Source organism: Gracilinanus agilis, chromosome 3 (assembly GCF_016433145.1).
Source record: "Gracilinanus agilis isolate LMUSP501 chromosome 3, AgileGrace, whole genome shotgun sequence".
NCBI classification, from domain to species: Eukaryota; Metazoa; Chordata; class Mammalia; order Didelphimorphia; family Didelphidae; genus Gracilinanus; species Gracilinanus agilis.
In genome coordinates, this window is record NC_058132.1 from 123,835,187 (window position 1) to 123,862,734 (window position 27,548).

A 27,548-nucleotide genomic window follows, 5' to 3' on the forward strand; every position below is an offset into this window, starting at 1 on the left:
TAAAATGAAAGAAGGGGAGAGTAATGAATGTTGGAGGGGATGTGGCAAAATTGGGACATTAATGCATTGCTGGTGGAGTTGTGAACTGATCCAATCATTCTGGCTGGCAATTTGGAATCATGCTCAAAGGGCTATAAAAAAATGCCTGCCCTTTGATCCAGCCATACCATTGCTGGGTTTGTACCCCAAAGAGATCATTAATAAACAGACTTGTACGAAAATATTTATAGCTGCGCTTTTTGTGGTGACAAAGAACTGGAAAAGGAGGGGATGTCCTTCAATTGGGGAATGGCTGAACAAACTGTGGTATATGCGGGTGATGGAATACTATTGTGCTAAAAGGAATAATAAACTGGAGGAGTTCCAGGCGAACTGGAGAGACCTCCGGGAACTGATGCAGAGCGAAAGGAGCAGAGCCAGAAGAACTCTATACACAGAGACTGATATACTATGGTAAAATTGAATGTAATGGACCTCTGTACCAGCAACAATGCAATGACACAAGATAGCTCTGAGGGATTTATGTTAAAGATGCTACCCACATTCAGAGGAAGATCTGCAGGAGAGGAAACATAGAAGATAAACAATTGCTTGAATGCATGGGCTGAGGCGGACATGATTGGGGATGTAGACTCGAAACGACCACACAAATGCAACTATCAACAATTTGGAAATAGGCCCTGAACAAGGACACATGTTACAACCAGTGGAAATGTGCCTCGGCCATGGGTGGAGGGAGAGCGGGGGGTGAAGGGGAAAGTAGGAGCATGAAGCATGTAAACATGTTAAAAATGAATATTAATAAATGTTTAATAAAAAAATTTAAAACCCAACTAAGTAGGTTTATTTTTTTTTATTTTTATTTTTTTATTTTAAACCCTTAACTTCTATGCATTGACTCATAGGTGGAAGAGTAGTAAGGGTAGACAATGGGGGTCAAGTGACTTGCCCAGGGTCACACAGCTGGGAAGTGGCTGAGGCCGGATTTGAACCTAGGACCTCCCGTCTCTAGGCCTGGCTCTCAATCCACCGAGCTACCCAGCTGCCCCCTAAGTAGGTTTATTTTTAATATTTTAGCATTTTCTATTTCTAAGTAATGTTCTTTATAATTTTCTAATTGAGGTTTGGTTTGTGTTGTAAACTTCTTTCTTCATTCCTTTGTTCTTGACCATCTAAGGAATGTTCCCTATGCCAGAGCAGCTTATAAAAATAGGATGTTTGAGATTGAGATTGATCCCCATCTTGTCTGGTAAATAAGAACTAATTCAAGCCCAGTAAGTCTAGGGGACAGCATCATAGTGTCCTTAAGTGGGCACTGGAGTGAATGGGGGAGGTTACACTTATTCACACATAATCTAATTTCTTCATCTTGACATTGGAATCCTAAAATCGGGTATATGATTTTCCAACAGCATGAAGAAATTAGGAAGGAACTAAAATTTATTAAGCCCACCTCCTCATTAGGTATTCACCAATTAGAGATGTCTAGGGGAGGACTGAATAATGAGCTTTGAAAATTCTATTTAATGACTCAAGATGCTGAATGTCTTTGTGTATGATCACCATATCAACCAATTAATTTATTGGTTCTTGCTAGTCAGATCAAAAAAGTTATTTTCTTACCCACAACCTGGTCTTTTGAAATTTTTAATTGTCACACAACTAGACCATAAGATTCTTGAGGACAGAATCAATGTCTCTGACTTCTGTCTCTCACATATGGTGCTGAGTAACAAGGTAGGTACTCAAGTAAACACTTAATGGTTGGTTGATTAAGGAATGTTATTTTTATCCCCAAGAACAAATGACTCAATTGGGTTTCCATGGCAGTATCCAAGTAGCCATTGTTTCCTTTTAGTGCTCTGTTTACACAAGTATTAAAATGAGAAAACTATTGTAAGAATATATCATTAATTATCTATATATCATGTGTAACTTATGATGATTATTTGGGTTTATTAAATTTTTTCAACAAAGAATTTTTAAAACCATTTTAACATTGAGATGTTAAACGGATTAAAATGATGAAGTAGAGCAGAGTTCAATCCTTTTCCTTAAATTATAAAATACAGATATGAGACAAGGAATAAAAACTCAGTCTCCAGACTGCTAGTTCAAGATTTTAAACTACTGGATAAAAAAACCCAGCCTGATAAAATTCAAATCCTATTACAAATAATACAACAAAGAGCTGCTATATCATTACCCCCTCTAGCATGGAAAGTGATATGATAACAACCTACCTTGGACCCTGTCCAAGAAGGTTCAGTTACTGAAAGTAATGGGGGTGGGGGGGGGGGGGAAATCCTTCACTGTAATATTATCTCCCTTATAGAATCAACTGTTTACAGAATTTTAGTGCTGAGGCTTTCAAGATCTTATAGTCCAATCCCTCCAAGCTTCCACAGATGAGGAAATAAGCCCTGAAAAAGTTAAATGACTTGTTTGTGATCATACTTGTTTAATGGTAGAGCTGAGGCTAAAACTCGGATCTCATTCATCAAGGATTAAAATTCCTTTATCAAATCATAATCGGTTTTCCCTCCACCTCTCTCTGCCTGACAACTCCAAATGTTGCACTTCATCCATTCTGTGACCTCCAATCCCTTGACCCCTGAGCTTTTTTCCAAGTCATCTCCCTTGTGCTAGGTACCTGATGGTGAGTGATTCAACCCTACACTATCTTTTCTTGCATTTCTCATCTCCTTATCTTAATGGAGATCTTGCCCTTCGAGACCTCAGCCTTGGATTATTCCATCTATCTAGCCTTTACTCCTCCTTACATGCTGCTGAATGAAGCTTTTTCTTTTTCTTTTTTTCTTTCCTTCAGAATATCCTGAAACTATGCTGAGTCCAAAACAAATTAATGTTACATGATCTCAACTGGGTCTTCATTGCAACAGAGCAAGCATTTTATATCTCCCTAATAGATTTCCTGTCCCACACTCCACTGGGGTTCTTTCAAACTTTTTCATGTCTCTCCAAACCTCTAATGCCTCCCTCTCCCTTCTCCTTTTCAGTTAAGAACCTTGCTGCATATTTCACCGGAAAAAAAAAATTGAAGCCATTTGATGAAGGCTCCCTCTTCTCCCCTTTTCCTTATCTCACAACACTCAGAAGCCTTCCAGGAGCTTCCATCTATCTATCTATCTATCTATCTATCTATCTATCTATCTATCTATCTATCTATCTATCTATCTATCTATCCCTTCACTCTCTCACTTATCTCTAATTTGTCCCTGCCTACTGACTGCTCCTCTCTTGCCTTCAAACATACTTATGTCTCTTCCATCATTAAAAATGGTCAAATCACCCATTCATTCTCTTTGGTTATCATACTCTATCTCTCCTCCTTTTTGTAGCTAAACTGATTAAGAAAGTCATGTACAGAGGACATCTTCAATTCCTCTCCCTCTGTCCTTACTGTCTGCAATCTGGCTTCCCACTTCATCATTCAACAATAACCACTGAAATTGCTCCCTCCAAATTGACTAAAGATCCCTTAACTGTCAAATCTAAAGGTCTCTTCTCAATCCTGATCCTTCTGGACCTCTCTCTAGACACTGTTGATCACCCTTTTCTCCCTCGTCTCTAGACTTTTGGCACCCCACTCTTTTCTGGTTCTCCTATCTCTCTGATCTGACTGCTCCTCAGTCTCCTTTGCTGACTGTCATCCAGGTGAAGCCCAAGAACCACAGGGGTCTCACAGGGCCTCTGTTCCCTCTGTGCTACTTCATTTGGTTATCTTATTGTTTCAATTATCATCTCTATGCTGATATGGTTTCAATTATCATCTCTATGCTGATGATTCTCAAATCTATTGACTAGCCCTAACCTCTTTTCCAACCTCCTTTCTTCAATTTCTAACTAATTATTGAACAATTTGAACTAAGTGTCTCCTAGACATCTTAAACTCAACCTGTCCAAAACTGAAATTATTATCTTTTCCCTCAAATCCTCCCCTCTTCCAAACTCTTCTATTATCATCAAAGGTACCACCATCATCTTAATTACCCAGGCTTGCAACCAAAGTGTCATCACTGACTCCTCACTCTCTCTCATCCCCCATATCCCACCTCATGATGAATTCTGTCAATTTTGCTCTCATAATCTCTCTTGCTTAAACCCCCTTCTCTCCTCTGAAACTGTCACCCTCCTTGTACAGACCCTCATCACCTCACCCTTGGACTTCTGAAATAGCCTGCTGGTTGGTCTCTCTGCCTCTCTTCTCCTCAACTCCAATTCAACTTCTCCTCAGCTATTAAATGGAGCTTCCTAAGGCTCAGGTGATGAGTTTGTCCCCCATTGTATTACCTTTTAGGGCTTTCTATTACATCTAGGATAAAATTTAAAGTCCTGTTTGGCTCTTAAGGTCCTTCATTACCTAGCCTCTTGGTACCTTTCCAGTTTTCTTAGACCTTACTCCTCCTTCACTGTTTTTTGGAATGCAGTCACACTGGTCTCATTGCTATTTCTTATAAAAGATACCAGTAATGCCTGGTATGCCTCCTTTCTCATTGTCACTTCATGACTTTCCTAGCCCTTCCTTTATCTCCAACTTATCCTATATATAGGCTTGGACAGTTCTATTTGCATGTTGTGTCTCCCATTAAACTTTAAGCTCCTTGAGAGCAAGAATTGGTTTTTTTTTTTTTTTGCCTTCCTTTGCCTTCTCAATGTTTAGCAAGTTGGCATATAGTTGGTGCTCAATAAATATTTCTTGACTTGACTTTTCCCAATACATCATGTCTAGTACAGAGTTACCAAGGACAACAGCATTACTGCAAGGCTCTTGTTTATTATTATGGCAACCACCACAGAAAAGCTAATTTTTAAAAAATCTCCTGAGTTTCTATTTTTTGCTTACTACTCTACTTCAAACAGTATTTAAAAAACCAAAGTTCTAATAAAATAAAATAAACTCAACTATCCATTGTAGTTCACTACTACTGATTATCAATACTAAGGTAACCAATTTTTTGTTTGTTAAAATAAGGGGGATTAACACATATATCACTCTTAAGGGCAGCTAACCATGTCAGTGGATAGATAGCCAGGCCTAGAGTCCTGGAGGCCCTGGGTTCAAATCTGACTTCAGATACTTCCTAGTTGTGTGACCCTTGTTTGTTCTGAATTCAGGGAAGTGCTATTTGGAAGTGTCTAGCAGACTTCCCTATGGACACGTGGGGGCTTTGAGACTACATTACCCATGATTCCAATGGGTTTCCGGTCTTTGGGCGTGGGGACATCAAAGGTCCCCACGCATAGGGCAGCTTAAATTCAGAGGAGGGCCTAGAGAAGGTCTCTTGGGTTTCCTGGTTAGCTGGCTGGTGAACGAGAAAAAGAGGATGGGCTCCGGCGGTAAATTTAAAAGATAGTCAAGCGCGGTCATTTATATATATATTTTACCAACAAAGACATGGCTATTAAAATATTAATTTCTCTTATACTATCAGTCTTTATCATTTTTAATTGTAACACCCTGAAGAAGTCACTCAGCCCCAACTGCCTAGTCCTTACTGCTTTTCTGCCTCAGAACCAATACTTAAGTGTCGATTCTAAGACAGAATGTAGTTTAATTTTTAAAAATATCACTCCTAAAAGGATAGCAATTTTATGATCTACTTATTCAAATAAACAAAGGAGTTAATAAAATAAATGTAGATCTGTAACACATTTCCCCGAAAAACTCTACAATTTCTCATTACATTTTTAACTAGAATAGGAGAAATAGTCTCTGATACATTAAAATGATAAAAAAAAATCTCCAACAGATTGAATTTTTAAGCCTTTATGTGAATATATAAAGAATAATCATTAGTTACCTGATTTATATATTGTATATGTCTGAAATGCCAAGCTAAGGTCAGCATTCTTAAGGATATTCAACAAAGTTTCAGGAGATTCTTTGAGCCACTGCTTCCTGGTATTATTTTCACTGTACTTTATTACAGAACCACCTATTTAGGGTATGATCAAAGGATTAGTATAAAAACAATTTCCTGACATTGAGCATAAATACATTTTAAAAATTATATTTCAAAACAAAAAAGGCACAGTTTACTTGCTACACTTTTAAAAACATTCCATCTTATAAAATAAAGATAAAACCAAAAAAAAAAAAAACCAAACAAAACGAAAAACACCTCATTCTATCTGCATGAGCTTAAGTTGAACAGTCACTAAAATATCATTCACATATTGACATCAGTAAAGTGGGTTACCAAAGAATTATTAGAAAATTCTACTTGATGGTAATTACATTCAACCTTATCTTAACATACCTCTATCATCCTCTGAAGGTAAACTGGAAGAAAGTATAGACGCATTTTCCAGGGCATTGACAGCTGTATTGGATATGTTCTTCTCCCACTGTCGCCTCTGAGGGCTTGGAGAGTTACCTTTCCTCAGATGGATTGATTTATTTTCTTATTTAAGAGAATTAAAAGGGAACTATTAATATTCTGTTTACATATTTAATTAACTAATAAAGCACAATAAAGTTGCAGGGATATTGTCATGACTTCCTCAACTTAAGAGTAAAGCAAGATTTTTTGACCATTCAAGGCTTAATAAAGTAAAAAGTAAGGTATTTATTACAGTTATTAATACATTTTTACAATATACAAAAATACATGTATACATGTATGTATCAATACAGTTTCATTAATGCTATATAACCTGAGAGTTTAAACTCATCAAATAATTGTTCAATGTGGAAGTCAATAAATAGTAAATAATAAGAAAAAAATTCTATCAGATGCTAAACATTTTGGAAAATTATCATTATTTTGAAATCACACGAGTATTGCTGTTTCATATGTGAAACAAATGTAGAAATGGTTATATTGTTTGCACCAGTTCATGTGGATCACAAAAGAATCAAAGACTCCTAATTCAGACTGACTGGTTCTCACTTAAAAACACTCCTTTTCTAAAACATAAATTTAAAAATATACATATGTTTACACAAAAATATGTATATATACAAATATATAATATATGAAATATATGTACATATATAATGTATATCATTTATCTCTTTATATGAACATAGTTTATATTTTACATATAAATCTATAACATTTGACAGTATAAAGTATGAATATTAAATATGTTAATATCCATATACACACTATAAGAGGCTATTGGAAAGACTGCTTGCTCTGTTGTCTTGGTAAGCTATATGTGGGTATTTCCTCTCTGTCCTCCCCACAGCCCCAAAGAAAAATGACTGCAGTGATTATGTTACTGTAGCATTAGAGCATTAGAACTTTTAATAGTTTACCTTTTTCCTCATTGCTTATTTGCTTCAGTGCATTTTCAGCCAAATTTTTATTAATTTTCTCTAAGTCAGCAGGGCTACATTTTTTACCTTTTTCTTCTCCTTGCTTTCAAAAAAAACGAAAAACACAGATTACACATGAGAACATTAAAAAACAGACTCATGAGTTAGGGGAAATCTTTTAAGTCCACTTTGTCAAGCCCTACCTAAAGTTTGGATCCATATACTTAAAGTTATACACAAGAAGGAACTCGCTGTCTTATATCTCAACCCTTTCTCATTTTTAATAGATCAAACTGTAAAAAAGTTTTCTTTTGTATCAAGTCTGAATCTAGTCCCATGTCATTTTTAACCACTGGTTAAAAATTCTGCCCTCTGAGAACAAACCAAACATCTATCCTTTCTTCTATGTTCTAAAATTAAAAAATATCTGACAACTAGCATGATTCTCCCCTTCTCCAAATCTTCTCTTTTCTTTTTCTTTTTTTTTTTTTTAACCCTTACCTTCCATCTTGGAGTCAATACTGTGTATTGGCTCCAAGGCAGAAGAGTGGTAAGGGTAGGCAATGGGGTCAAGTGACTTGCCCAGGGTCACACAGCTGGAAAGTGTCTGAGGTCAGATTTGAACCTAGGACCTCCCATCTCTAGGCCTGGCTCTCAATCCACTGAGCTACCCGGCTGCCCCCTAAAATCTTCTCTTTTCTAAGTGAATTACCCCACTTTCCCTCCTTCAGTCCTCATGTGGCCCCAGAGCCCAGAGTCCCTTGACTCTCCTGATCAGGCTCCAGATTGTCAGTGTTGGTCCTAGAATCTAGACTAAACACAGTAAACCAGGGAGAGGTACCATTGTGACCAAACCAGGAAGAACAGATTCATCTTTCCTGGACTTCCTCTGCAGTGTCCCAGAATGCCCTCCCAGATTTTAACGGCAGGGTCTCCCACAAAGCAGTATCTCCCTCTGATTGGAAGGTTCTTCCCATTGGAAGCCAAGTCTTCCTTCCCTTCTAGCCAGCACTCCTGACTTTCCACTTTTCTGCCATGCCCTCCAGGCCAGGTACTTCCATCTCTCCCTTTTCCCCTTCCCTCCTTCCACCATATGTTAAAGGGATTTTTTCCTTAATCTCTCCCCGTCTCTTTAAGAGGCAGGAGAGGGGGATTTCTAGGTGGAGCAGAGCTGACAGGGATGCCAGTGAGCCAGAGCTGAAGATTTGGTTGCCTAGGAGACGGGAGAATTAAAGAAGGAATCAGTTGGCAATTAGAGGTCTTTTGCCTTTGGATCTCAAGAGAGGAGGAGGTCTGTCTCTGAGACAAGGGGCTACTGGCAGTTTTACAAATACTGACAGTTGGAGGATAAAACCTTATTTAAGGAGGTCGTGGGTGGTGAATGTTGATTTATTAGAGTAAGAGCGCTAGTTAATGAATCAATTTAGGTAGTGTAACTTAGATAGGCCTGGTCTGGCCAAGTAAAAAAAGAAGCACTTATCCTGAGAAGACAGAAGTAGGGTTTTAGACATTTTAGTTATTAGTATTAGGAATTTAGGTATAGTCATAAGGTTTTAGGATGATAATCTCTCTTTTCCTCCTTTCTATTTTCTATCTGTTCTTTTCAAATTAAACTAAGTGTTTTATCAAACTGCTCTCCTCACTTTTGTCAAACTTGCCATTTAACCCTTACACACCAATGCTTTTCTATGTTGTCTTCTCCCATGAGAATGGAAACTCCTTGAAGGGTAGAAGCTGTCTTTTGGCTTCTCCTTGTATTCCCAGATTTAGCACAGTGCCTGGTATATAATAAGCACTTAAATCTTTGCTGACCAACTGACCAACTAATCACTCAATAAATATTTATTAAATGCTTTATGTAAATGTCAGCCACTATACTAGGATGGAGAGAAACAAAGATAAAAATGAAATAGTTCTTGCCTTCATAGAGCTCACATTCTATCAGGAAAGTTATCATATATATAGTACACTTACTATATATATGATTATATATCAAATAAATGCAATGTGGTTGGAAGGCTACATAAGTAGTTGTGGAGTTCTGGAAAAGGTTCATGTAGAAGGTAGTGCTTGAAGTAAGTTTTGAAAGAAATAGATTAGACCTGGGTTCATATTTTGCCTCAGAAACTTATTAACTGAGCAAATGACCCTAACCAAGTTGATTAACCTAAATATTTAGGGTTCATTTTCTTAATCTGTAAAATGAAAAAGTGGGCCTAAATGGCCTCTGAGGTCTCCTTCAGCTCTAAATCTATGATCTTTTGTTAATGCACTCTCTATCCCTTGTTTGGCTTAGAGCACTCTAGAGGGAGAATTCTTGGCATAAGAAAAAAGAAAAAGAAGAGATCACAAAAGATAAAACAAAAAAGTTCAATTACATCAAGTTGAAAAGTTTTCTCATGAGTAACATCAATGCATGTAGGATAAGGAGTGCTTTCTCTGCTGCTTCTCTCTTTTCAAAATTATATAATACCAATTACCCTGACCCTCTTTTTTTTTTTGGAGCTACCATCCCCAAATGCCCTCTAGACAGGCTTTGTTTTCCCACACTGGAGCCCAAGGCTGTAGGATATTTAGGAAATGAGAAGAGTGAGCTCTTCAGAGATGTGACTCTGGCTCTCAGTGCATGAATGATATGCTTTTTCCACAGGCTAGGTCTGTTGTCAACACTGCATATCCAAAACAATAAAGGCTAAAATAAGGAGTTGGGATCAGATCAGGGAAATTCTTTCATGCTGGGTTAGGAGGTTTATTCAGCAGACAATGGAGAATCACTGTCAGGTTTTTAGCAGATGATTCTCTAATTAAAGCATTCTTTAGGAAGTGGAATCTAGCATCAGTTAGGAAGGCAGAGTACCTGGAGACAAAAGGAACAGCTCAGAGGCACTTCTTTTATGGTTCAAATATCCTCTACCCCAAAGAATTAAGCTGCTTGAGGAAAAAAGGAACATTGTTTTTCTTTTGTTGTGTCTAGCCCCCATTGTTGAGTAGGTATTCAATAAACATTGGATTATATTGGATTTGGGTACGTTTACCATAGTAATTGCCTCATTTCCTGGGCTTACATTTGTCCTGGCAGGGCCTGAGGGAGAAAGAAAGAGAAAACATACATTCAAGTAATCACATTAGTGAATGTCTACTTCAATTTTCATGAGGTCTTGTAAGAAGTGAAAACATTATTTGGAACAAGTAATGCAAAGTTTTAACTACCCCTAAGAACATATCTCAACTTTTAAAGAGCCACTTCTGCTATTCAGTTCCCATTTGCCTTCCTATTAAGCAGCTGTCTAATTGTTTTCAGTTGTGTCCAACTGTTCTTGATGACATTTTTAAATTTAATTTTTATTTTTATTTCAATTTTTCAATTTTGATTTCAAATTCAATTATTCTTTTTACTGCAATTTTCTTTTAATTTTCTTTTTATTGTCATGCAAAACCCACTTTGGGGTTTTTTTGGGGTCATCGTAGTAAGAGTAAACTCATACACAACCAAAACCACATTGAGTTTTCTTAGCAAAGATACTTGAGTGGTTTGCCATTTTCTTCCCCAGCTCATTTTACCAATGGGGGAGGCAAACAGAATTATGGGACTTGCTCAGGGTCACCCACCTAGAAAGTGTTCTGAGGCCAAGTTTGAATTCAGTTCTTCTTGACTCCAGGCCCAGCGCTCTGTCCCCTGAGCCACCTAGCTGCCCCTCTACTAAGTAGACTATCAATTATAAATCTGATTATTATGGTTTCAAAGTGAGTATGACTATTTCTTTTTGTGGAAAACCATTAGGAGAAAAAAGAAGGCCAAGAGAGATTGTCTAACACAGATGTCCCCTGAGGTCTGTCTTCTCTCTGATAGGATCTCACAGATTACATTCCTTACATCTAATAGGTTATTAAAGCCCAAATATCTATTTAATTAGACAAGAAAAAGCAGCAGCTCATAGCTGTATCTTTTAACAACCAGGGCTTTTCCCAACCACTGTGTATTATTCTTGTTTCTCCTCAAGTAAAATGACTAGAGAGACTTTCCCAAAACTCTTTGTGGACAAAATGTACAAAATGTCTATGTTTATGCCTATTTTAGGAGAACCAAGGTTCAACTCTGGCCTCGGATATTTCCTAACTAGTGTGACCCCAGGCAAGTCATTTAACCTCAGTTGCCTAGCCCTCCCTTGCCCTGATACTAAGACAGAAGTAAGAGTTTAAAAAAATTTTTTTAAATAAGTAAATAAATGCCTATGACATCAAGCCCTAAATGAAAACAAACAATGAAACAATTCTGAAGAAGCAAAGGTAACTGTTTCCCTCTAAAGGGGTAAAAGAGGAAAAATTTAAGGATGAGGGGTACCTATAAAAGCTGTACAAAAGAATAACTTTTAAAAAACTTTTAATTAAAATGTATTTTTTAAAGCCAGCCTCAGGATCAGGAAGACCTGGGTTCAAGTTGTTTCTGACACATACTGACCATGTAACCCTGGACAAGTCACTTACAAATGTTTCATCTGCCCAAGCAACTCTTTAATTAAGACTTGGTAGATGGAAGATTTCCTCACATTGATTAAATCAAGTCCAAGTACTCCCTTCCAAAAAACAGAATTTACAAAATTTAATTCATTTCTACTTCTCAGAATTCTTGTTTTCCTTTAAGGTTCAACCCAAATACCTTCTCCTCTCTGAAGCATTCCCTCATTCCCTTCTAGTTCTTTATTTAGTGCTCTCTCCCTCCTTAATTTTCCCAGCATTATACTTTTCTATGTACATATTGTGCCCCAATTCCTACAGGATGAATATAACCTTCTAAAGAATTAGGACTATTTTGTTTCTGTCATTGGATACCTGCACCTACTAAAGTTAAGCTGCAGGGAGCAAGTGAATAATCTGTGGATAGAGACCTGGGCTTGCAGACTTGAGTTCAAATCTAAATCCAGACACTCCCTAATTGTATGATCCTGAACAAGTCATTTAATGGATACCAGTCTCATTTTCCTCAACTGTAAAATGGTGATCACAATAGCTCCACTCTCCCAAGGTTGTTTGGGGATCAATACAATACCTGTAAAATGTCTTACGTAATACCTGCCACATAATAGATGCTTAACAAATGACTGTATCTTCCTCCCTTTCCCTGTACATTTCATATCTATATTCTTCATAATCCTCCTTTGAAGATCAATGGATCTAAAAAGCTTGATAGAGGCCTTCTTAGCTTTTGTTCTCCCTTACTAATTAACATTGGTAGGGGATCTAAGAACTGTGGGAGCCTCAACATCCCTTGTATCCCTTGTACCACTCAGTCATCAGAACCCCCACAAAGGGGCTACGTCAGGCTAAGGGTCATTTTGTTTCATTTGTGGTTTTTTTTAAATATTTTATTTTTCCCAATTATATGTAAAAACAATTCTTAACATTAACAAAATTTAACATTTTAACATTCATTTTTTTAATCTTGAATTACAAATTCTTTCCAAATCACTGAGAGGGCAAGCAATTTCATATAGGCAGTCATGCAAAGTCTATTTCCATATTAGTCATCTTGTAAAAGAAAATACAGACTAAGGGCTATTTTTGTAGGAGGGAGGAACCATGTAAATTCAATTACCAACCCAGTATGGTCATTTCTGGGGAATCCTATAAAATTCCAAAACCATTACCCATTTTTCCTGGTGTAGCATTCTTAGACTTCCTGGTTTCTTCTATGATCTGCTCACCATACTCTTTAACTATCTGAAAATTAGAAGTAGAATATCGGAAAATGTGATGTGAATAACCTACCTACCCTTTAAAGGCTATCAAAATGATGGCCATTTACCAATTATTTATATGAGTGTCTAAAGTTGCAAAAGCATAAATGTCAATTTATCACATTTTAAAAAATCAACTCATGTCCCCCACCTACACATGTCCTACCTCTGGTGACAAGCACTTCTGGAGAAGCTTTGCTAAAGAGCCTCTAGAGAGAATTGTAGTAGCAGAAGGGCGCGATGTGGGATCTCTCTTAAACATCTGTTTTATTAGATAGCGAAGTTCATAGGAGTAATGAGATGGAAGCGGGTTGTAGGATCCTTTGCATATCTTAAGGATAAGATTCTTCCAGCTATTGGCCTGAAACTAAAATATTAAAATGGCATTTAAAAGAAGAAAGAATGACTAAAAAAGAAAACTAAGTGAATAAGCAAATGAAGAATAAACTATCTTAGCAACTATGATTTAAAAATTTATGCCTGCTAACCCCATCTGCTCATCTGTAAGAAGTTCCAAAATAGGTATCATCCTAGAGGACTTGATAATTAGCTCCAAATGGTTCAATAGGAAAAGGTCATGAAGAGCTGCTTTTTAAAAAAATGAACAAAAACAAAACTTTTTTTTTATTCCTTCTTCCTACTTTAGGGACTATCTGGGCAACATTGTCCTTTTCCCAAAAACATTGACATGAACTATTTCTTATTTAGCAAAGCAAATAACAAGTAACTATATACTTTTATGCTTCCATGACATTTTGAGCCTGGGTATATTTAGCTTATTTCTCTCTCAGTTTTTTCATTTGTAAAATAGAGATTTGTATGGGTTAAATTAGAAGTTTTGACAAAATAAGAGAGCAGCTTTTAATAATTTAAGTTTTAATGAGAATATAGTAGAATTGTAAATTAATATTATCCCTTTAAGTCAGAGAAAAGAAAACTTCTAGCAGCTTTTAACAATTAACAATTTAGTTTAATTAAAATAGAGATAGTAAAAGAATATAATAAAATGAATATAGTAAAGGAGAGAAATATAGGAAAGAGGTAGAGAAAGAAAATTTCTTAATGTCTATACTAGTTATCCTATAACTACCTATAATTACTACTGAAAACTGTCTTTATCTGTAATTGCCTATAACTACTGCTAATAACAACTCCACAAAGTTCCAACCCAATCCAGCCCAATCAAAACCAACCCAATCAGTATTTAATCCAACCCTAATTAAGTCTATCAACGAAGACCAGTCACCTCCCAACCCAGAAAAGATCAAAAAGCCCTCTAAAGGCTAAAGCCAAAAGCCTTCTCAGTAAGCTCAGGTCCACTTTTATATACCAGCAACTAAAAGCCAACCATCAACGCAACTCCCTCCAAGCAGCCAACTTCCCGGCAACTGGCGGCCCCAACTGTCAGCAACTGATAACCCCAACTGCTAGCCTCAACTGTGGCAAAACTGAAAAGACTGACCAACTGATGCTGTTTTTATAACTTTTTAGGCCCCTTTTATAACCTTTCCCTACCTCACTTCCTCTCTCTATGGTGCCTCCTTCCTGTCTCTATGGTTTCTATTTCCTGTCACTGTGGGCTGGTTAATTCCTACGTACCTCTATGTTAAGAGGACCTCCAGGGAGGGGAGGATGGGGCAGAAGGTCATTATGGTCCCTGCCACTCTAAGTGTTGTGATTCTACTTCACTGAATCAGTCCACCAAAGGAATAATGACTTTTCAACTGCATCCTCTAAAACAACAGTTGGCAACCTTTTTAGCTGTGGGAGCCATAAACATCTGTGGAAGGAGGAGGATGGAGGCGGAAGGCACTGGAATATGGGGCGGGGGCTGAAGGGCCCCCTGGGGCACATCCTGGGGCTCTGACCTGACTGGCCAGTCGGGAGGTGGAGCCAGATATGGCTCAAGAGCCATATGTTGCCAACCCCTGCTCTAAAATAATAAAGCTACAGCTCCAATATAAGTTTCACTTATGTCTTATCCCATTTTTCCTTTATTCTTTTTGATAAAATATGTAGTATGGTACTTTCAGGTTTTTAAATCATTATTCTAAGAAAGCTGAATCTTAACTGTTATGTGTTGTGGAATTTTACCAAGAAACGGAGAATGAAATATGCAAGTTAATGTTTTATAATAGAACTAAAGTTTAAACCTATTTTTATTTAATGAGGTAAGAAAAGAAATGCAAATTCTGACAATCAACCTATATAAGTTTTTTGGGTTTTTTTTTTAAACCCTTACCTTCTGTCTTAGAATTAATACTGTGTATTCATTCCAAGGCAGAAGAGTGGTAAGAGCTAGGCAATGGGGGTTTAAGGGACTGGCCCAAAGTCATACAGCTGGGAAGTGTTTGAGGCCAGATTTGAACCTAAGACCTTCCATCTCTAGGCTTGGCTCTCAATCCACTGAGCCAATCAGCTGTGCCCCATATGAGGTTTCTTAAAAAAAAAACAAAAACAAAAAAAAACACTTAGAAATAGAAAAAACCTTAGATAAGAATAATTTTCTTTTTTTTCTATAATCAGATATGAACATGTAACAAAAAGGGAAAGTATATACTCAACAAATGCAAAATGAGAAAAATAAATCTGGGAACTGAGCAATGAGAAAACAGACTTCCTTTGATTTTGAAGTTTATACTAATCAGTTGCTGTTTTTTGAATTTCTATGATCTCCAAAGAATCAAGAATGAACTAAGAGAAGACAGTGGCAAGGTATCACAGATTTCTAATTATTATTCACTACATCATAGTTCTTGATACATGTTCTCTCTTTAAAAAGAGATAACTTATACTTTGATAGTTTAGGCTTAAAATCATTTAAAAACTAAGTTTGAGAGATCAAGGATTTTTATCAAAAATCTGCTGCTAAAGTCAAATATATTCTGGTTTTTTAAGCAGGGGATGATGTTATTGGTTCATCACCATAAAAATACATATAAATGGGCAGTGTTTTTCCCTCTACTTACAATGAGGAGCTCTTTTTCAGAATCACATGCTCTAGTGCAGCGGTCAGCTCTTGAGCCATATCTGGCTCTTTTGAGGGCCAGATATGGCTCTTTCTGCAGGAGCCATAAAGTCAATTTTTTTTCAGGTGCTGTTACAGGAACGCACTGTGAGCACTGTATGGCTCTCATGAAATTACATTTAAAAATGTGGCATTTATGGCTCTCATGGCCAAAAAGGTTGCCAACTCCTGATCTAGTGTCTCAGATGCCCCAACATTTGTGGGACAAGGAGTTTTAGCATTCACTTAGTAGCAATAAAACATTAATTTTTCCTCTGTAGAAACTTAATAAGCTTCATAGGTCTTAATATTCCTCCTGGGATACTCCATTCCTACCCTCACCCACCCCACCTTTATTCCACTATCTGTCCAATTCTTAGTCATCCCTGCACAAATGTTATCACCTCCATGAAGTCCTGCCTTCTCAGAACATTTTGTCCCTCCTATATATTAATGTCATTCTTTATATTCACTATTACAGTTTCACATTTATTATAGCTAATTGTGTATAGTTGTAGTACATTAAATGTACTGCAAATTCTCTGAAAAAAGGAATCGTGTATTTTCCATGGATCCCCCACAGTACCTAATACAATACCTAGCATAAAGAGTGTGTTGCCTAAATATTTGTTGAAGTAATAACAGAATGATCTGGCTTCATTACCTATATGATCTAGCCTAGAGGTCCTTAAAGTGTAGTCTGAGGACCTTTGGGGATCTCTGAGACCATTTCAAGGGTCAAAATTCAAAACTTTCTTTGTCATAATACTAAAAACTTATTTTAATATTCTATACAATAAATATTGGCAGATAAAACCCACAAAAACAAAAGTTATTTGGGGGACTTTCAATTATTTTTTAGAGTACAAAGGGGTCCTGACACCAAAAAAATTGGGAACCACTAATCTAAATAAAGATGGAGTAATATTATAAAATTATTTAATTTCTTTTTATTAATATCTTGATAAAATCACAACTATTTCCTACATCTTCTTGCCTTTCTTTATATCCCCAGTGTTTAGGACAGTAAATGGCACATAGTTAAGTGGTTAATAAATGTTTGTTGGTTGACTGACTGGAAGTTATAAGGAATAAAAAAAATGCTTGTAATATATACTGAAAATACATATGAATTATAAGACAAATTCCTTTTCTCAATGGCCTCTGAGTCAGAGAATAGACTAAAAAGATAAAAGGAAAAATCTGACTATTCATAAAAAGATGTATTTTCAGGACTGAAAAGGATAATGAAATGGGCACTTCCTACTTCTACTTTCTACTTTATCTTTAAGTAGAGTTCATAGTTTTCCAAATCTGTCCATTCCAAGGAACCAATCTGCCTTTTACAAATCTTAAATCTTAAAATATATGTATAGCAAAGCCCAATTAATAATGGTTTGAAAGAACAGAAGAGATCCTGGGTTTAAATTTGACCTCACACATTTCCTAGCTGTGTGCCCTGGACAAGTCATTTAACCCTAAATGCCTAACCCTTACCGCACTCTTGCCTTGGAATCAATACTTTGTATCAATTCTAAGAACAAAGGTAAGGTTTTTTTAAAAAACTGATTTGACAGTATAATTTGGTATGCAATACTTACTGGATGTTTGAGGGTACAAAGTTCATACAAAATGCATCCCAAGGACCATATGTCACTGGAAACAAAAAATTAAATAAGGTTGCCAATTGATCTCTTAAAGTTGTTCAAATACAGAAAGCTTTTTTTAAATCTGTCTTTAAGACAGACACTAACCATTAAGGCAATTCAAACAAATATTTGTTAACTGGTGTTATATGAAAGTCCATACTGTCTGATTGTTAGGTAAGTCTGGCTCCTATCAGGAGAGTGGCATTTATCTTAAAGAGGAACATTTAAGAAATCATAAGATTCAAGGAACCCTAAAAATTGGAAAGGATTCTTGAGTTCACCTCATTTCACACAATCTAAGAACCTTCCCTACAATATCCCAGACAGGTACTTAAATCTATGTAATGGTAAAGAGTTCACTAATTTTTAAAGCAGGTTATTCCTCCTGTCCAAAAGCTCTAACTTTTAGAAAATTCTTATTCTAAGCTGAAATATATGTCTCTCTACCTTCCACTCACTGTTCCTAATTTGGTCTCTGCAGTGTTGGTCTCTGCAGCAACCATAAAGAAGTCTACTTCTTCCTGAAAGTCTTTCAAATATTATATTCTATAGGCTAAAAATCCCTAGTTCCATCAACCAATTTTTTATATAATATGGTTTCCAATTTCTCACCAGGTTGGTCACCTTTCTCTAGAAGAGAAAATAAGTTCCCTTTTTTTCCTTTAAAAAAATTTTTTTTAATTATCAGTTTCAATTCTCCCCCTTCCTCACCCAATAAGGAGGCAAGAAATATAATATTAATTATATCCATGAAGTTATGCAAAACATATTTCTTCATAAGCCACACTGTAAGAAAAATAAACTGAAAAAATATTTATTTTAATATGTACTCAGAGTGCATCAGTTCTGTCTAGAGGCAGATAGTATTTTTCATCATAAGTCCTTTGGAATTGTGGTGGATCATTACATTGAGTAGCTAAGAGCTTCACAGTTGATCATCATTAAGATATTTTTGTTCTAGTTCAGCACACTTCACTTTATATCAGCTCATAAAAGTATTCCTAGGTTCTTCTGAAACTATCCCCTTTGCTATTTCTTACAACAGTATAATAGTATTCTATCACAATCGTATACCATGGCTTGTTCAACCATTCTCCAACTGATAGGCATCCTCTCAGTTTTTAATTCTTTGTCACCAAAAGAAAAAAAAAAGAGCTGCTATAAATATGTTTGTATGAGTCCTTTCCTTTTTCTTTTATCTCTTTAAGTTACAGATCTAGTAGTGGTACTACTGGGTCAAAGGGTATGCACAGTATTAGAACCCTTTGGTCACAGTTCCAAATCATTCTCCAGAATGATTGTATGGTTCACAACTCCACCATAATGCATTAATATCTTTATCTTTCCAAATCCCCTCCAACGTTTGCCATTTTCCTTTTTTGTCATACCAGTCAATTTGATAGAAAAGAATTGATATCTCAGTGTGGTTTTAATTTCCACTTTTCTAATCAACAGTGATTTTAGAGTATTTTTCATGATTCTTGATAGTTTTGATTTCTTCTTCTGAAAACTGCCTGTTCATATCGTTTGACCATTTATCAGCAGGGGAATGGCTCTTATTCTTATAAATTAGGCTTAGTTCCCTATATTAGAAATGAGACCTTTGTCCGAGAAATTTACTGTAAATTTTCCCCCAAGTTTCCTGCTTTCCTTATAATTCTGGCTCCATTGATTTTGCTTGTGCAAAAGTTTTCATTCAAATTAATGTAATCAAAGTTATCCATTTTACTTCCTGTGAGTCTCTTTTTCTCTGGTGTGGACAAGAACTCTCAAGGAAGAAGTTCTTAACCTGGGATTTGTGAACTTAGCTAAGAAAACCAATCTACCTACACATGCACATATACTTTATGCATACATATATATTATATATATTGATAACTGCATATTTATATAACATAGTTGGTTTCCTCTATAGTACTATTTACTTTATGTTATGCATTTAAAAACATTTGTCTGAGAAAGAATCCACAAGCTTCATCAGTTTTAGACTATGTGCTGCCAAAGCAAGCACCACAGCCTTCATCAGGGTCCATGACACCAAAATCGTAAGAAAGCCTGATTTTAAAAAGCTTTCACTTTTTGTCAGATAGATGAATCACATACCTTTTATTGTTATAGGGCATATTCTCCCAAATTTCTGGAGGCACATAATAAGGTGTTCCCACATACGTACAAGCAAATGCCATAGGCCTGAAGGAGCAATAAGAAATAATGTTTTTCAAATTGTTACTGAATGGCAGATACTTTGATCACTGAATCTATTAAAGAAAAGAATTACATACTTGGAGAGAAGTCGGGCAGATCCAAAATCTCCCAATTTTATGTTTCCATTCTGGGTGAGGAAGACATTCTGCATTACCAAAAAAAAGAGGAAATCAGATCATCCCTTTAACAAATTTCCTACTGTTCACCATAAGACAGAAGTCCCCATCACTGCAGGAAGAGGGTCTCATTTTTAATTCTCAGAAATCTTGAGTCAAGTAAGTACAGAGAGCTTAGGAGTGTTGATAGTAACGTCTCTCTGCAGAACAGAGAATGTGGAGTCATAGAGGAATTCTGGCAAGGATGGTTGGGTGATAGGAATGTAGCAGAGTCACTTTGGTTAATATACTTAACAAGTAAGATTTTCAAGAAAGACCTACCAGATAAGGCTTCAAGTTAGAAAAATCTGATATAAGAGATGCTAAAATTCCTTTATGGTAAACCAGGGAAAATAAAGGTAACCATAAGACATAGACAGGAAGTGTTTTTCAGCTACACACTTCTGGTATTTTCAAAAACCTATTTAATTTTCTAAATTTTAAGTAGCTAAGAAAATTAGGTATCACAAAGTATTAGAATTAGGGTCAGGTTGATGAGTCAATCCTGCCTCAGACATTAGCTCTGGGATCTTGGGCAAGTTCTCTCCCCCATAAAATAAGGATAAGAATACCACCTTCCTCACAGGATTGTTGTGAGGCTCAAATGAGATAACATATAGAGAGCTTTGTAGACATCAAAGTGTTACATAATTCATTTAGCTCCTTGTATATTTGAGTAATTAGACCTCAAATATACAAGGAGCTAAATCAATTGTACAAAAAATCAAGCCATCCCCCAATAGATAAATGGGCAAGGGATATGAATAGGCAATTCTCAGATAAAGAAATCAAAACTATTAATAAGCACATGAGAAAGTGTTCTAAATCTCTAATAATTAGAGAAATGCAAATCAAAACAACTCAGAGGTACCAACTCACACCTAACAGATTGGCTAAAATGTAGCAGGGGAGAGTAATGAATGTTGGAGGGGATGTGGCAAAATTGGGACAATAATGCATTGCTGGTGGAGTTGTGAATTGATCCAACCATTCTGGATGGCAATTTGGAACTATGCTCAAAGGGCTTTAAAAGACTATCTGCCTTTTAATCCAGCCATAGCACTGCTTGGTTTATACCCCAAAGAGATAATGAGGAAAAAGACTTGTACAAAAATATTTATAGCCATGCTCTTTGTGGTTGCAAAAAATTGAAAAATGAGGGGATGCCCTTCGATTGGGGAATGGCTGAACAAATTGTGGTATCTGTTGGTGATGGAATACTATTGTGCTCAAAAGAAAAAAGAACTGGAAGAATTCCATGTGAACTGGAAAGACCTCTGGGAATTGATGCAGAGTGAAAGGAGCAGATCCAGGAGAACACTGTACACAGAGACTGATACACTGTGGTACAATCTAACATAACAGACTTCTGTACTAGCAGCAATGCAAGAATCCAGAGCAAGGTTGAGGGACTTATGAGAAAGAAAACTAGCCACATTCAGAGGAAGAACTGTGGGAGGGAGAAACACAGAGGAAAAACAACTGCTTGAATACATGGGCTGATGGGAATATTATTGGGGATGAAGACAATGATACATATAAAACCCAGTGGAATTGTGCATCGGCTAAGGGGGGGAGGGGGTTTGGGAAGAGGGAAAGAACATGAAACATGTAAATATGGGAAAATATTCAAAATAAAAATAAAAACAAAGTGCTATATAAATGCTAGCTACTACTCCTAGTTAATGGCAAGCAATCTGATATTTAAAACCCAGGATTGCTTCCATTTTTAAGTTAAATTCTTCATCACTGCTTTAGCACATATATTATTATTATTTTTTGTATAGGGTCCTGTTGAAATGATCATCTGGGACAAAATGGATACCACTATGAATGACAGGACCGACAGCTGAGAACCTCAGAATGTCCCCAGGTGCCGTAAGCCAAGGGCAAAAAGCAGTTGGTCCCAGCTCTATAAATAACTCCAAATGACAAGACACGAGGACTGAGATTGGAGCAGAGACTTGGGAAGGTGGGAGGTGAAGGGTGAAGGGTAGGCCTGCAACCTGTAACCTGTTATCCTACTGAGAGAGAGCTAGAGAGCAATCACCATCCTTGTTAATAGAGCTGAGAGTTTACTGATATCATCAATCAAGATCATCAAATAGCCTTCCCTAATCTCTGGCTTGGCTGTGGCCAAGTCAGGTCAGAGTTAGTGAGGAGAACCTCCAGTTTCTACTAAACCTAGCAATCTCCAGACCTTGATCAATAACCTAGATTATTAGCCTAAATAATTAGCAATAGGGTTCCTAAATCCTCAGTCCCATTCCCTTGTTTCCTAATCCCACTGATAGATTTAATTACAGTGTTTACCATCAAGTACCTTTCCTGAGTGGTGATTATACCAAAGCTCTTGAGAAGGGGAGATCAATATGCAGTTAGATTATTCCGTTATCCAATGTCTAATCAATAGCCCTCATCAACAACTATTCCAACCTCAGGTTGGGACCTAGTGAGGTTAACTAACCACATAACCTCTTAGGAGTTCCCTGCCTGGGCAAACTGTTAGAAAGGGTAGCTGACAAGCTTATTCAACCAAGCCTGTCAGGGAGGAGAGGCATAGATTATACCAACAACAACTGCATAGAGGCCTGTGAGAGAAGAGTGTGCATACAATCCCTCCTCCATCTATACTATCATTTCTCTAGATCTTATACCCATATAACAGTCCCTAGGTGGTACAGTAGATAGAGTGCCAGCTCTGGAGTAAAAAAAAACTCATCTTCCTGAGTTCAGATCTGGTCTGAAAACACTTGCTAGCTATATGATCCTGGGCAAGTCACTTCATCCTTTTTTGCCTCAGTTTCCTCATCTATAAAATGAGCTGGAGAAGGAAATGGCAAACCACTCTAGTACCTCTGCCAAGAAAACCCCAAATGGGTTTTTGCATCCAAATATGCATCCAAACTGGGATTTAATTCAAAGTCCAGTCTTCTTTTCTTTATATCTCAAGCTTCTCCTCCACAGTACTAGCTGTGGGAAACAGATGAACTGAAGAGAGGCCAATAACACCAGAACATTTGCTCAGGTATTGAGGGGACCTAGACAGAAGTAAAGTAACTGAAAAGACGTGAGGGAATATGAGTAGAGACTGTCCAAGAACAAACCAGTTGAATTGGAAGGAAGAATTTGGATTTCCCCATAAATGTATCTATATGAGGGGTGTTGGGGACAGCATTCAGTATATGTCTATCCATGGTTCTAACTCAGGCTACTCCAGAGTCCATGGAGAACTCCACTGGAGAAACCTGAAGTAGATGAATAAGCAAAAATGAAAACTATGGTCAAACCCAGCTTATGGATGCTGAGTCTTAGTAATAAAATATAAAATATGAAGTTTATCAGTCTTTAGAAATAAATATTTCCTATTAATCATTTTTCTCAGAAGTAGAATAAGGCATGGAAATGTACAACTGAAAGGGGGATATGGAAGAAGAGAAGACGGACCAATATTTGTGCCAAGGGATTGGCTCAATTTCCATCTTTCCTCCCTCCCTCTTTCCTTCTCTTATTCCCTCCTAACTCCTTTCCTTCCCCTCCTCCCTGTCCTTCTCTGCTTTCTTCTTTTCTTCCTTTCTTTTTCTTCCCTTCCCTTATCTAGTTTACCCTCCTTCCCACCCTTCCATCTCTCACTCTTTTCTTTCTTCCTTCTTTCCAGTCTAGGTCTCCCTAGCTTGCCCAGCCTGGGAATACAGGGACCACTCACAGTGCTGATCATTTTCCAACCAGCACAACAATTTTGCCCTGCTCCATTTCCAACCTGTGGCTATTTACCCCCCCCCCATTAGGCAGTCTAGTGGTCTCCCTACTCCCTATATTAATGTCAAACTTAGTGCTTACTTACACCACCATAGCTCAGACCTCCTAAGCTCTGGCAATTACCAGCCTAAACATGTGCCACCAGGCTCAGCTCAATTTACTTTTAACACAGCACGATCAAGAAGGCACATCAAGGTGTTTGTGCCTCATAGCTAGCTACACAGAGGTAGCTAATACATCTCTGCTTTCTTTGCTCTTCACAGGTGACAAAGTGAATGATGCGGTCTTGTCCCTTAGGCATGCTTTAAGTAATGTGCCACCATATCTAGAATGTAATTGAATAATGATTATTTTGGTCTATTTTTATAAATATCAGTATTTTCCAATGCTATACATGCCCTCAAAGGCTATTAAGGTTACAGAGAACTGTTTGCCTTTATCATAGATGGAACCAGATTGCTGTTCTTATTACTTCCTGGGCATCATTAATTTTCCTTTCAGTAATGGTTATTATGGGACATCAGTGTGTCTGGGTCTAGAATCAGGCTCTTTAGATGAGACTTCCTCTTCTAATTTGCTACTTTTGAACTACTAGGAGCTAAAAAACACAATCAACCTCACTAATACTACAAATAAAGTAAAAGTCTAAAGGCTTAAGCAAGCCCTCATCGAGAGAGTATAAGAATTTCATGTTTAGAATGGCTGAGGTTGTTGGAACACTAATGTCCAGGTAAGACATCACTTTCTCTTAGTTTTTCTCATACAGCTAGTTGAGATAATATTATCTAATACTCTACCTGTCTCACACTGGTGTTATGAAAATAAACTGAGTTGGACATGAAAGAGCTTTGGAAAATTAAAAGTACTACTGTAATGCAGGATTTTGCATTGCAATATTAGCTTAGGCAAAGCTGTCAGTTGCCCTAGATGGAATGTTGATGATGGTATGCGCCATGAGCCAGGTGCCAGTTGTCAGTTGGGCTGAGACTATAAAAGCACCTGGAAACCTAAGCCTGGGTTCTGTTTTCCCCTGACTTCACCTTGTCCTCTCATCTACCCCTTCCCCTGGGCCCAGGTGGTGAGAAAAGAAAGGGTTGAAGGGTGGTGGATCGTGGATAGGAACTTAGGAAGCCTAGATATTAGGACCTTCTTTAGGAGCAACTCAACAATAACTATTTTCATTATCCACTAAATTAGCCAGAAGATCTGTTCAATCTCTTGACCAGAGACAGCTTAGCTCTGGCCAAGGGCAGCCAGCCCTTGGCCTGCCAAGACCTTCTTAGGACCTTTGCCAGCATCACCCAGGGAGACCATAGCAACAGCTTAGTAACACCAAGCCCTCTTACCTTGCCTATTCCTTCCCCAGTTTTCAATAAATCCCTTAGCCTTTAACCAGAGAATCTTGTGGTTATTTCTTTACCACCAAGGCTAAGGAGAATAGAGAAGAGAGAATTCTGAGCAGTTGAGATTCAATCTACCCCACTGGTGGGGCAGGAATTTCAAGCACCCACTTCTTGCCGGTCTGCCACCATCCAATAAGAGGCAGTTACCTCAGCAGGGAAGGGCCAGATGCTTGACATCTTAAAGGAGCCTAACAGTTAGCAGTGAAGGTTCACTGGGCACTTAGCTTTCAGGGTTTGGATTTAAAGCTAAACCAGGTTCATTCCCAGCTGCGTTTGCTCAACCCTCATAACATCCAACTCTAACCTCCTGCTAGACTTGTTACCGGCTCAAGGCCCAATAGTGACTATTCACTCCCTCGTAACATTTGGTGAGCTAGGTATAAGGAATTATTATTGTTTTAATAGGGAACATTCTCAATTAGAGTGTTTAATTCAAGTCCATCTATAAGTAGGCAGACTATAAAATTTTTTGTAAAAACAAATGATATAATGTCCCCAAGCTGCCCAAAGATACTAACATTTCCAAACAGAACATTTTAAAAATTCTTTTTAATTAAAAAAAAAATACTCCACTCACCTTGGACTTGATATCTCTGTGTAACACCCTTTTTTTATGAATGTGATTCACTCCCAGGCACATCTGTGTAAACCAGTGAAGTATCTATAAGGAAAAGATATTCAAAATCTAGTTCATGAAGTTCTTTTTTCTTAAGGAATTTTTTTAAAACCCATTTATATTGTAAAGTACTTCCAGGCCTTGAGAACATTAAAACACCATAAAAATATAAATAAGAGAAGAGGCATGATGATGTAGAGAGCTGACTTCAGAGTAAGAAAAATACTAATTAAAAACATTATCAACTAATCATTCTAAGCCCTGTGTACCAAAATACAGTTTTCTAGGATTTTTTTAAAACAAAAGAATTAAGCATATACCTCTCCATAACTAGTATAAGCAAAAGAACAATAAGTACTTATTGTTAAGAATATCTACCTGGCATTAAATTTAAAATGTGCAGAATAGTGAGGTTATAAGATGAGCAAGAGGAAAAATGAGATGAAATGTCTTCTTCTGTTTTTGTAAGCCAGCAAATTAACAAAACAATATGTGTGCTTTTAAAAACATCAGTAAAACACAAAGCATGATTGGGGAATGGCTGAACAAATTGTGGTATATGATGGTGATGGAATACTATTGTGCTGTAAGGGATGAGAAACAGAATGATTTCAGAAAGAGCTGGAAAGATCTATATGAACTGATGCTGAATGAAATAAGCAGAACCAGGAGATCATTATACACAGTAACTGCAATATCGTGGAACAATCAAATGTGATAGACTTTGCTACTATCAGCATTGCAATGATCCAGGACAATTCTGAGGATTTATGAAAAAGAATGCTATCCACCTCCAGCAAGAGAACTTCTTGGAGTAGAAATGCCGATGAAAGTACAGTCATCCCTTGCTATATTGTGGTTCACTTATCGTGGCTTTACTGTATTGTCGTTTAAAAAAAATTATCTAATTCTGTATCACAAAGTTTTTGCTATATCGTGGGATTATGGAGGAATACTATACTGTACACAATAGAAATGCAGTATGCCACTACTACTTGTGCAAGTTTACCAACATGAGATTGTACACAGCTGAGCACAAAGCAGGGGTTTCTGTATTGGCTGATGGAATGAAAGTTGACCAACCACAGCACTGTGTTCTGTATCCTAGGTACTGATTGGTTCAATGTTTATAAGAGTGTGGGAAAGGTTCATAGGAGAGTGGGAAGGGTTTGTAAAGCCTTTAATAAATATATGTATATAAAAATAATAAAATAAATATAACACTGCTCCTTTGCAAATTTTCACTTATCGAAGGGGTCTCCAGAATATAACTCCTGTGATAGGTGAGGGATCACTTTACAATTTTTCACTCATTTATTTGTGTATGTATTTTGAGATTTTAGTTTTATAAGATTATTCAGTTTCAAAAATGAATAATAAGGGGGCAGCTGGGTAGCTCAGTGGAGTGAGAGTCAGGCCTAGAGACAGGAGGTCCTAGGTTCAAACCCAGCCTCAGCCACTTCCCAGCTGTGTGACCCTGGGCAAGTCACTTGACCCCCATTGCCCACCCTTACCACTCTTCCACCTATGAGACAATACAACGAAGTTAAGGGTTAAAAAAAATTAATAATAAGGAAATATGTTTTGTGTAATAATACATGTATAACCCAGATCAAATTGCTCGCCAGCTCTGGGAATGGAAAGAGAAGGATAGAGAGGAAGTCGATTTGAATCACAATTCTGGAAAATTTATGTGGAAATTTGCTATTCCATGTAATTGATAAAAAAAAA

At 37.1% G+C, this 27,548-nt stretch overlaps 1 protein-coding gene across 2 annotated transcripts in view; it reads right to left on the reverse strand.

The window, feature by feature from the left end:
- The window catches only part of NEK3 (NIMA related kinase 3), a 37,343-nt gene that overhangs the window by 5,265 nt on the left and 4,530 nt on the right, over positions 1-27,548 (reverse strand). Inside the window, exons 4-13 of one of the 2 annotated variants that reach the window (XM_044666056.1) lie at positions 25,779-25,862; positions 19,962-20,029; positions 19,783-19,869; positions 17,632-17,686; positions 13,190-13,390; positions 12,928-13,006; positions 10,324-10,370; positions 7,289-7,391; positions 6,285-6,428; positions 5,826-5,960 (exon numbers count right to left, since the gene is read on the reverse strand). In XM_044666056.1, coding sequence (XP_044521991.1) covers positions 5,826-5,960; positions 6,285-6,428; positions 7,289-7,391; positions 10,324-10,370; positions 12,928-13,006; positions 13,190-13,390; positions 17,632-17,686; positions 19,783-19,869; positions 19,962-20,029; positions 25,779-25,862 — 1,003 coding nt within the window. The remainder of the gene's footprint in view (positions 1-5,825; positions 5,961-6,284; positions 6,429-7,288; positions 7,392-10,323; positions 10,371-12,927; positions 13,007-13,189; positions 13,391-17,631; positions 17,687-19,782; positions 19,870-19,961; positions 20,030-25,778; positions 25,863-27,548) is intronic. The other variant, XM_044666057.1, reaches the window with a different exon arrangement.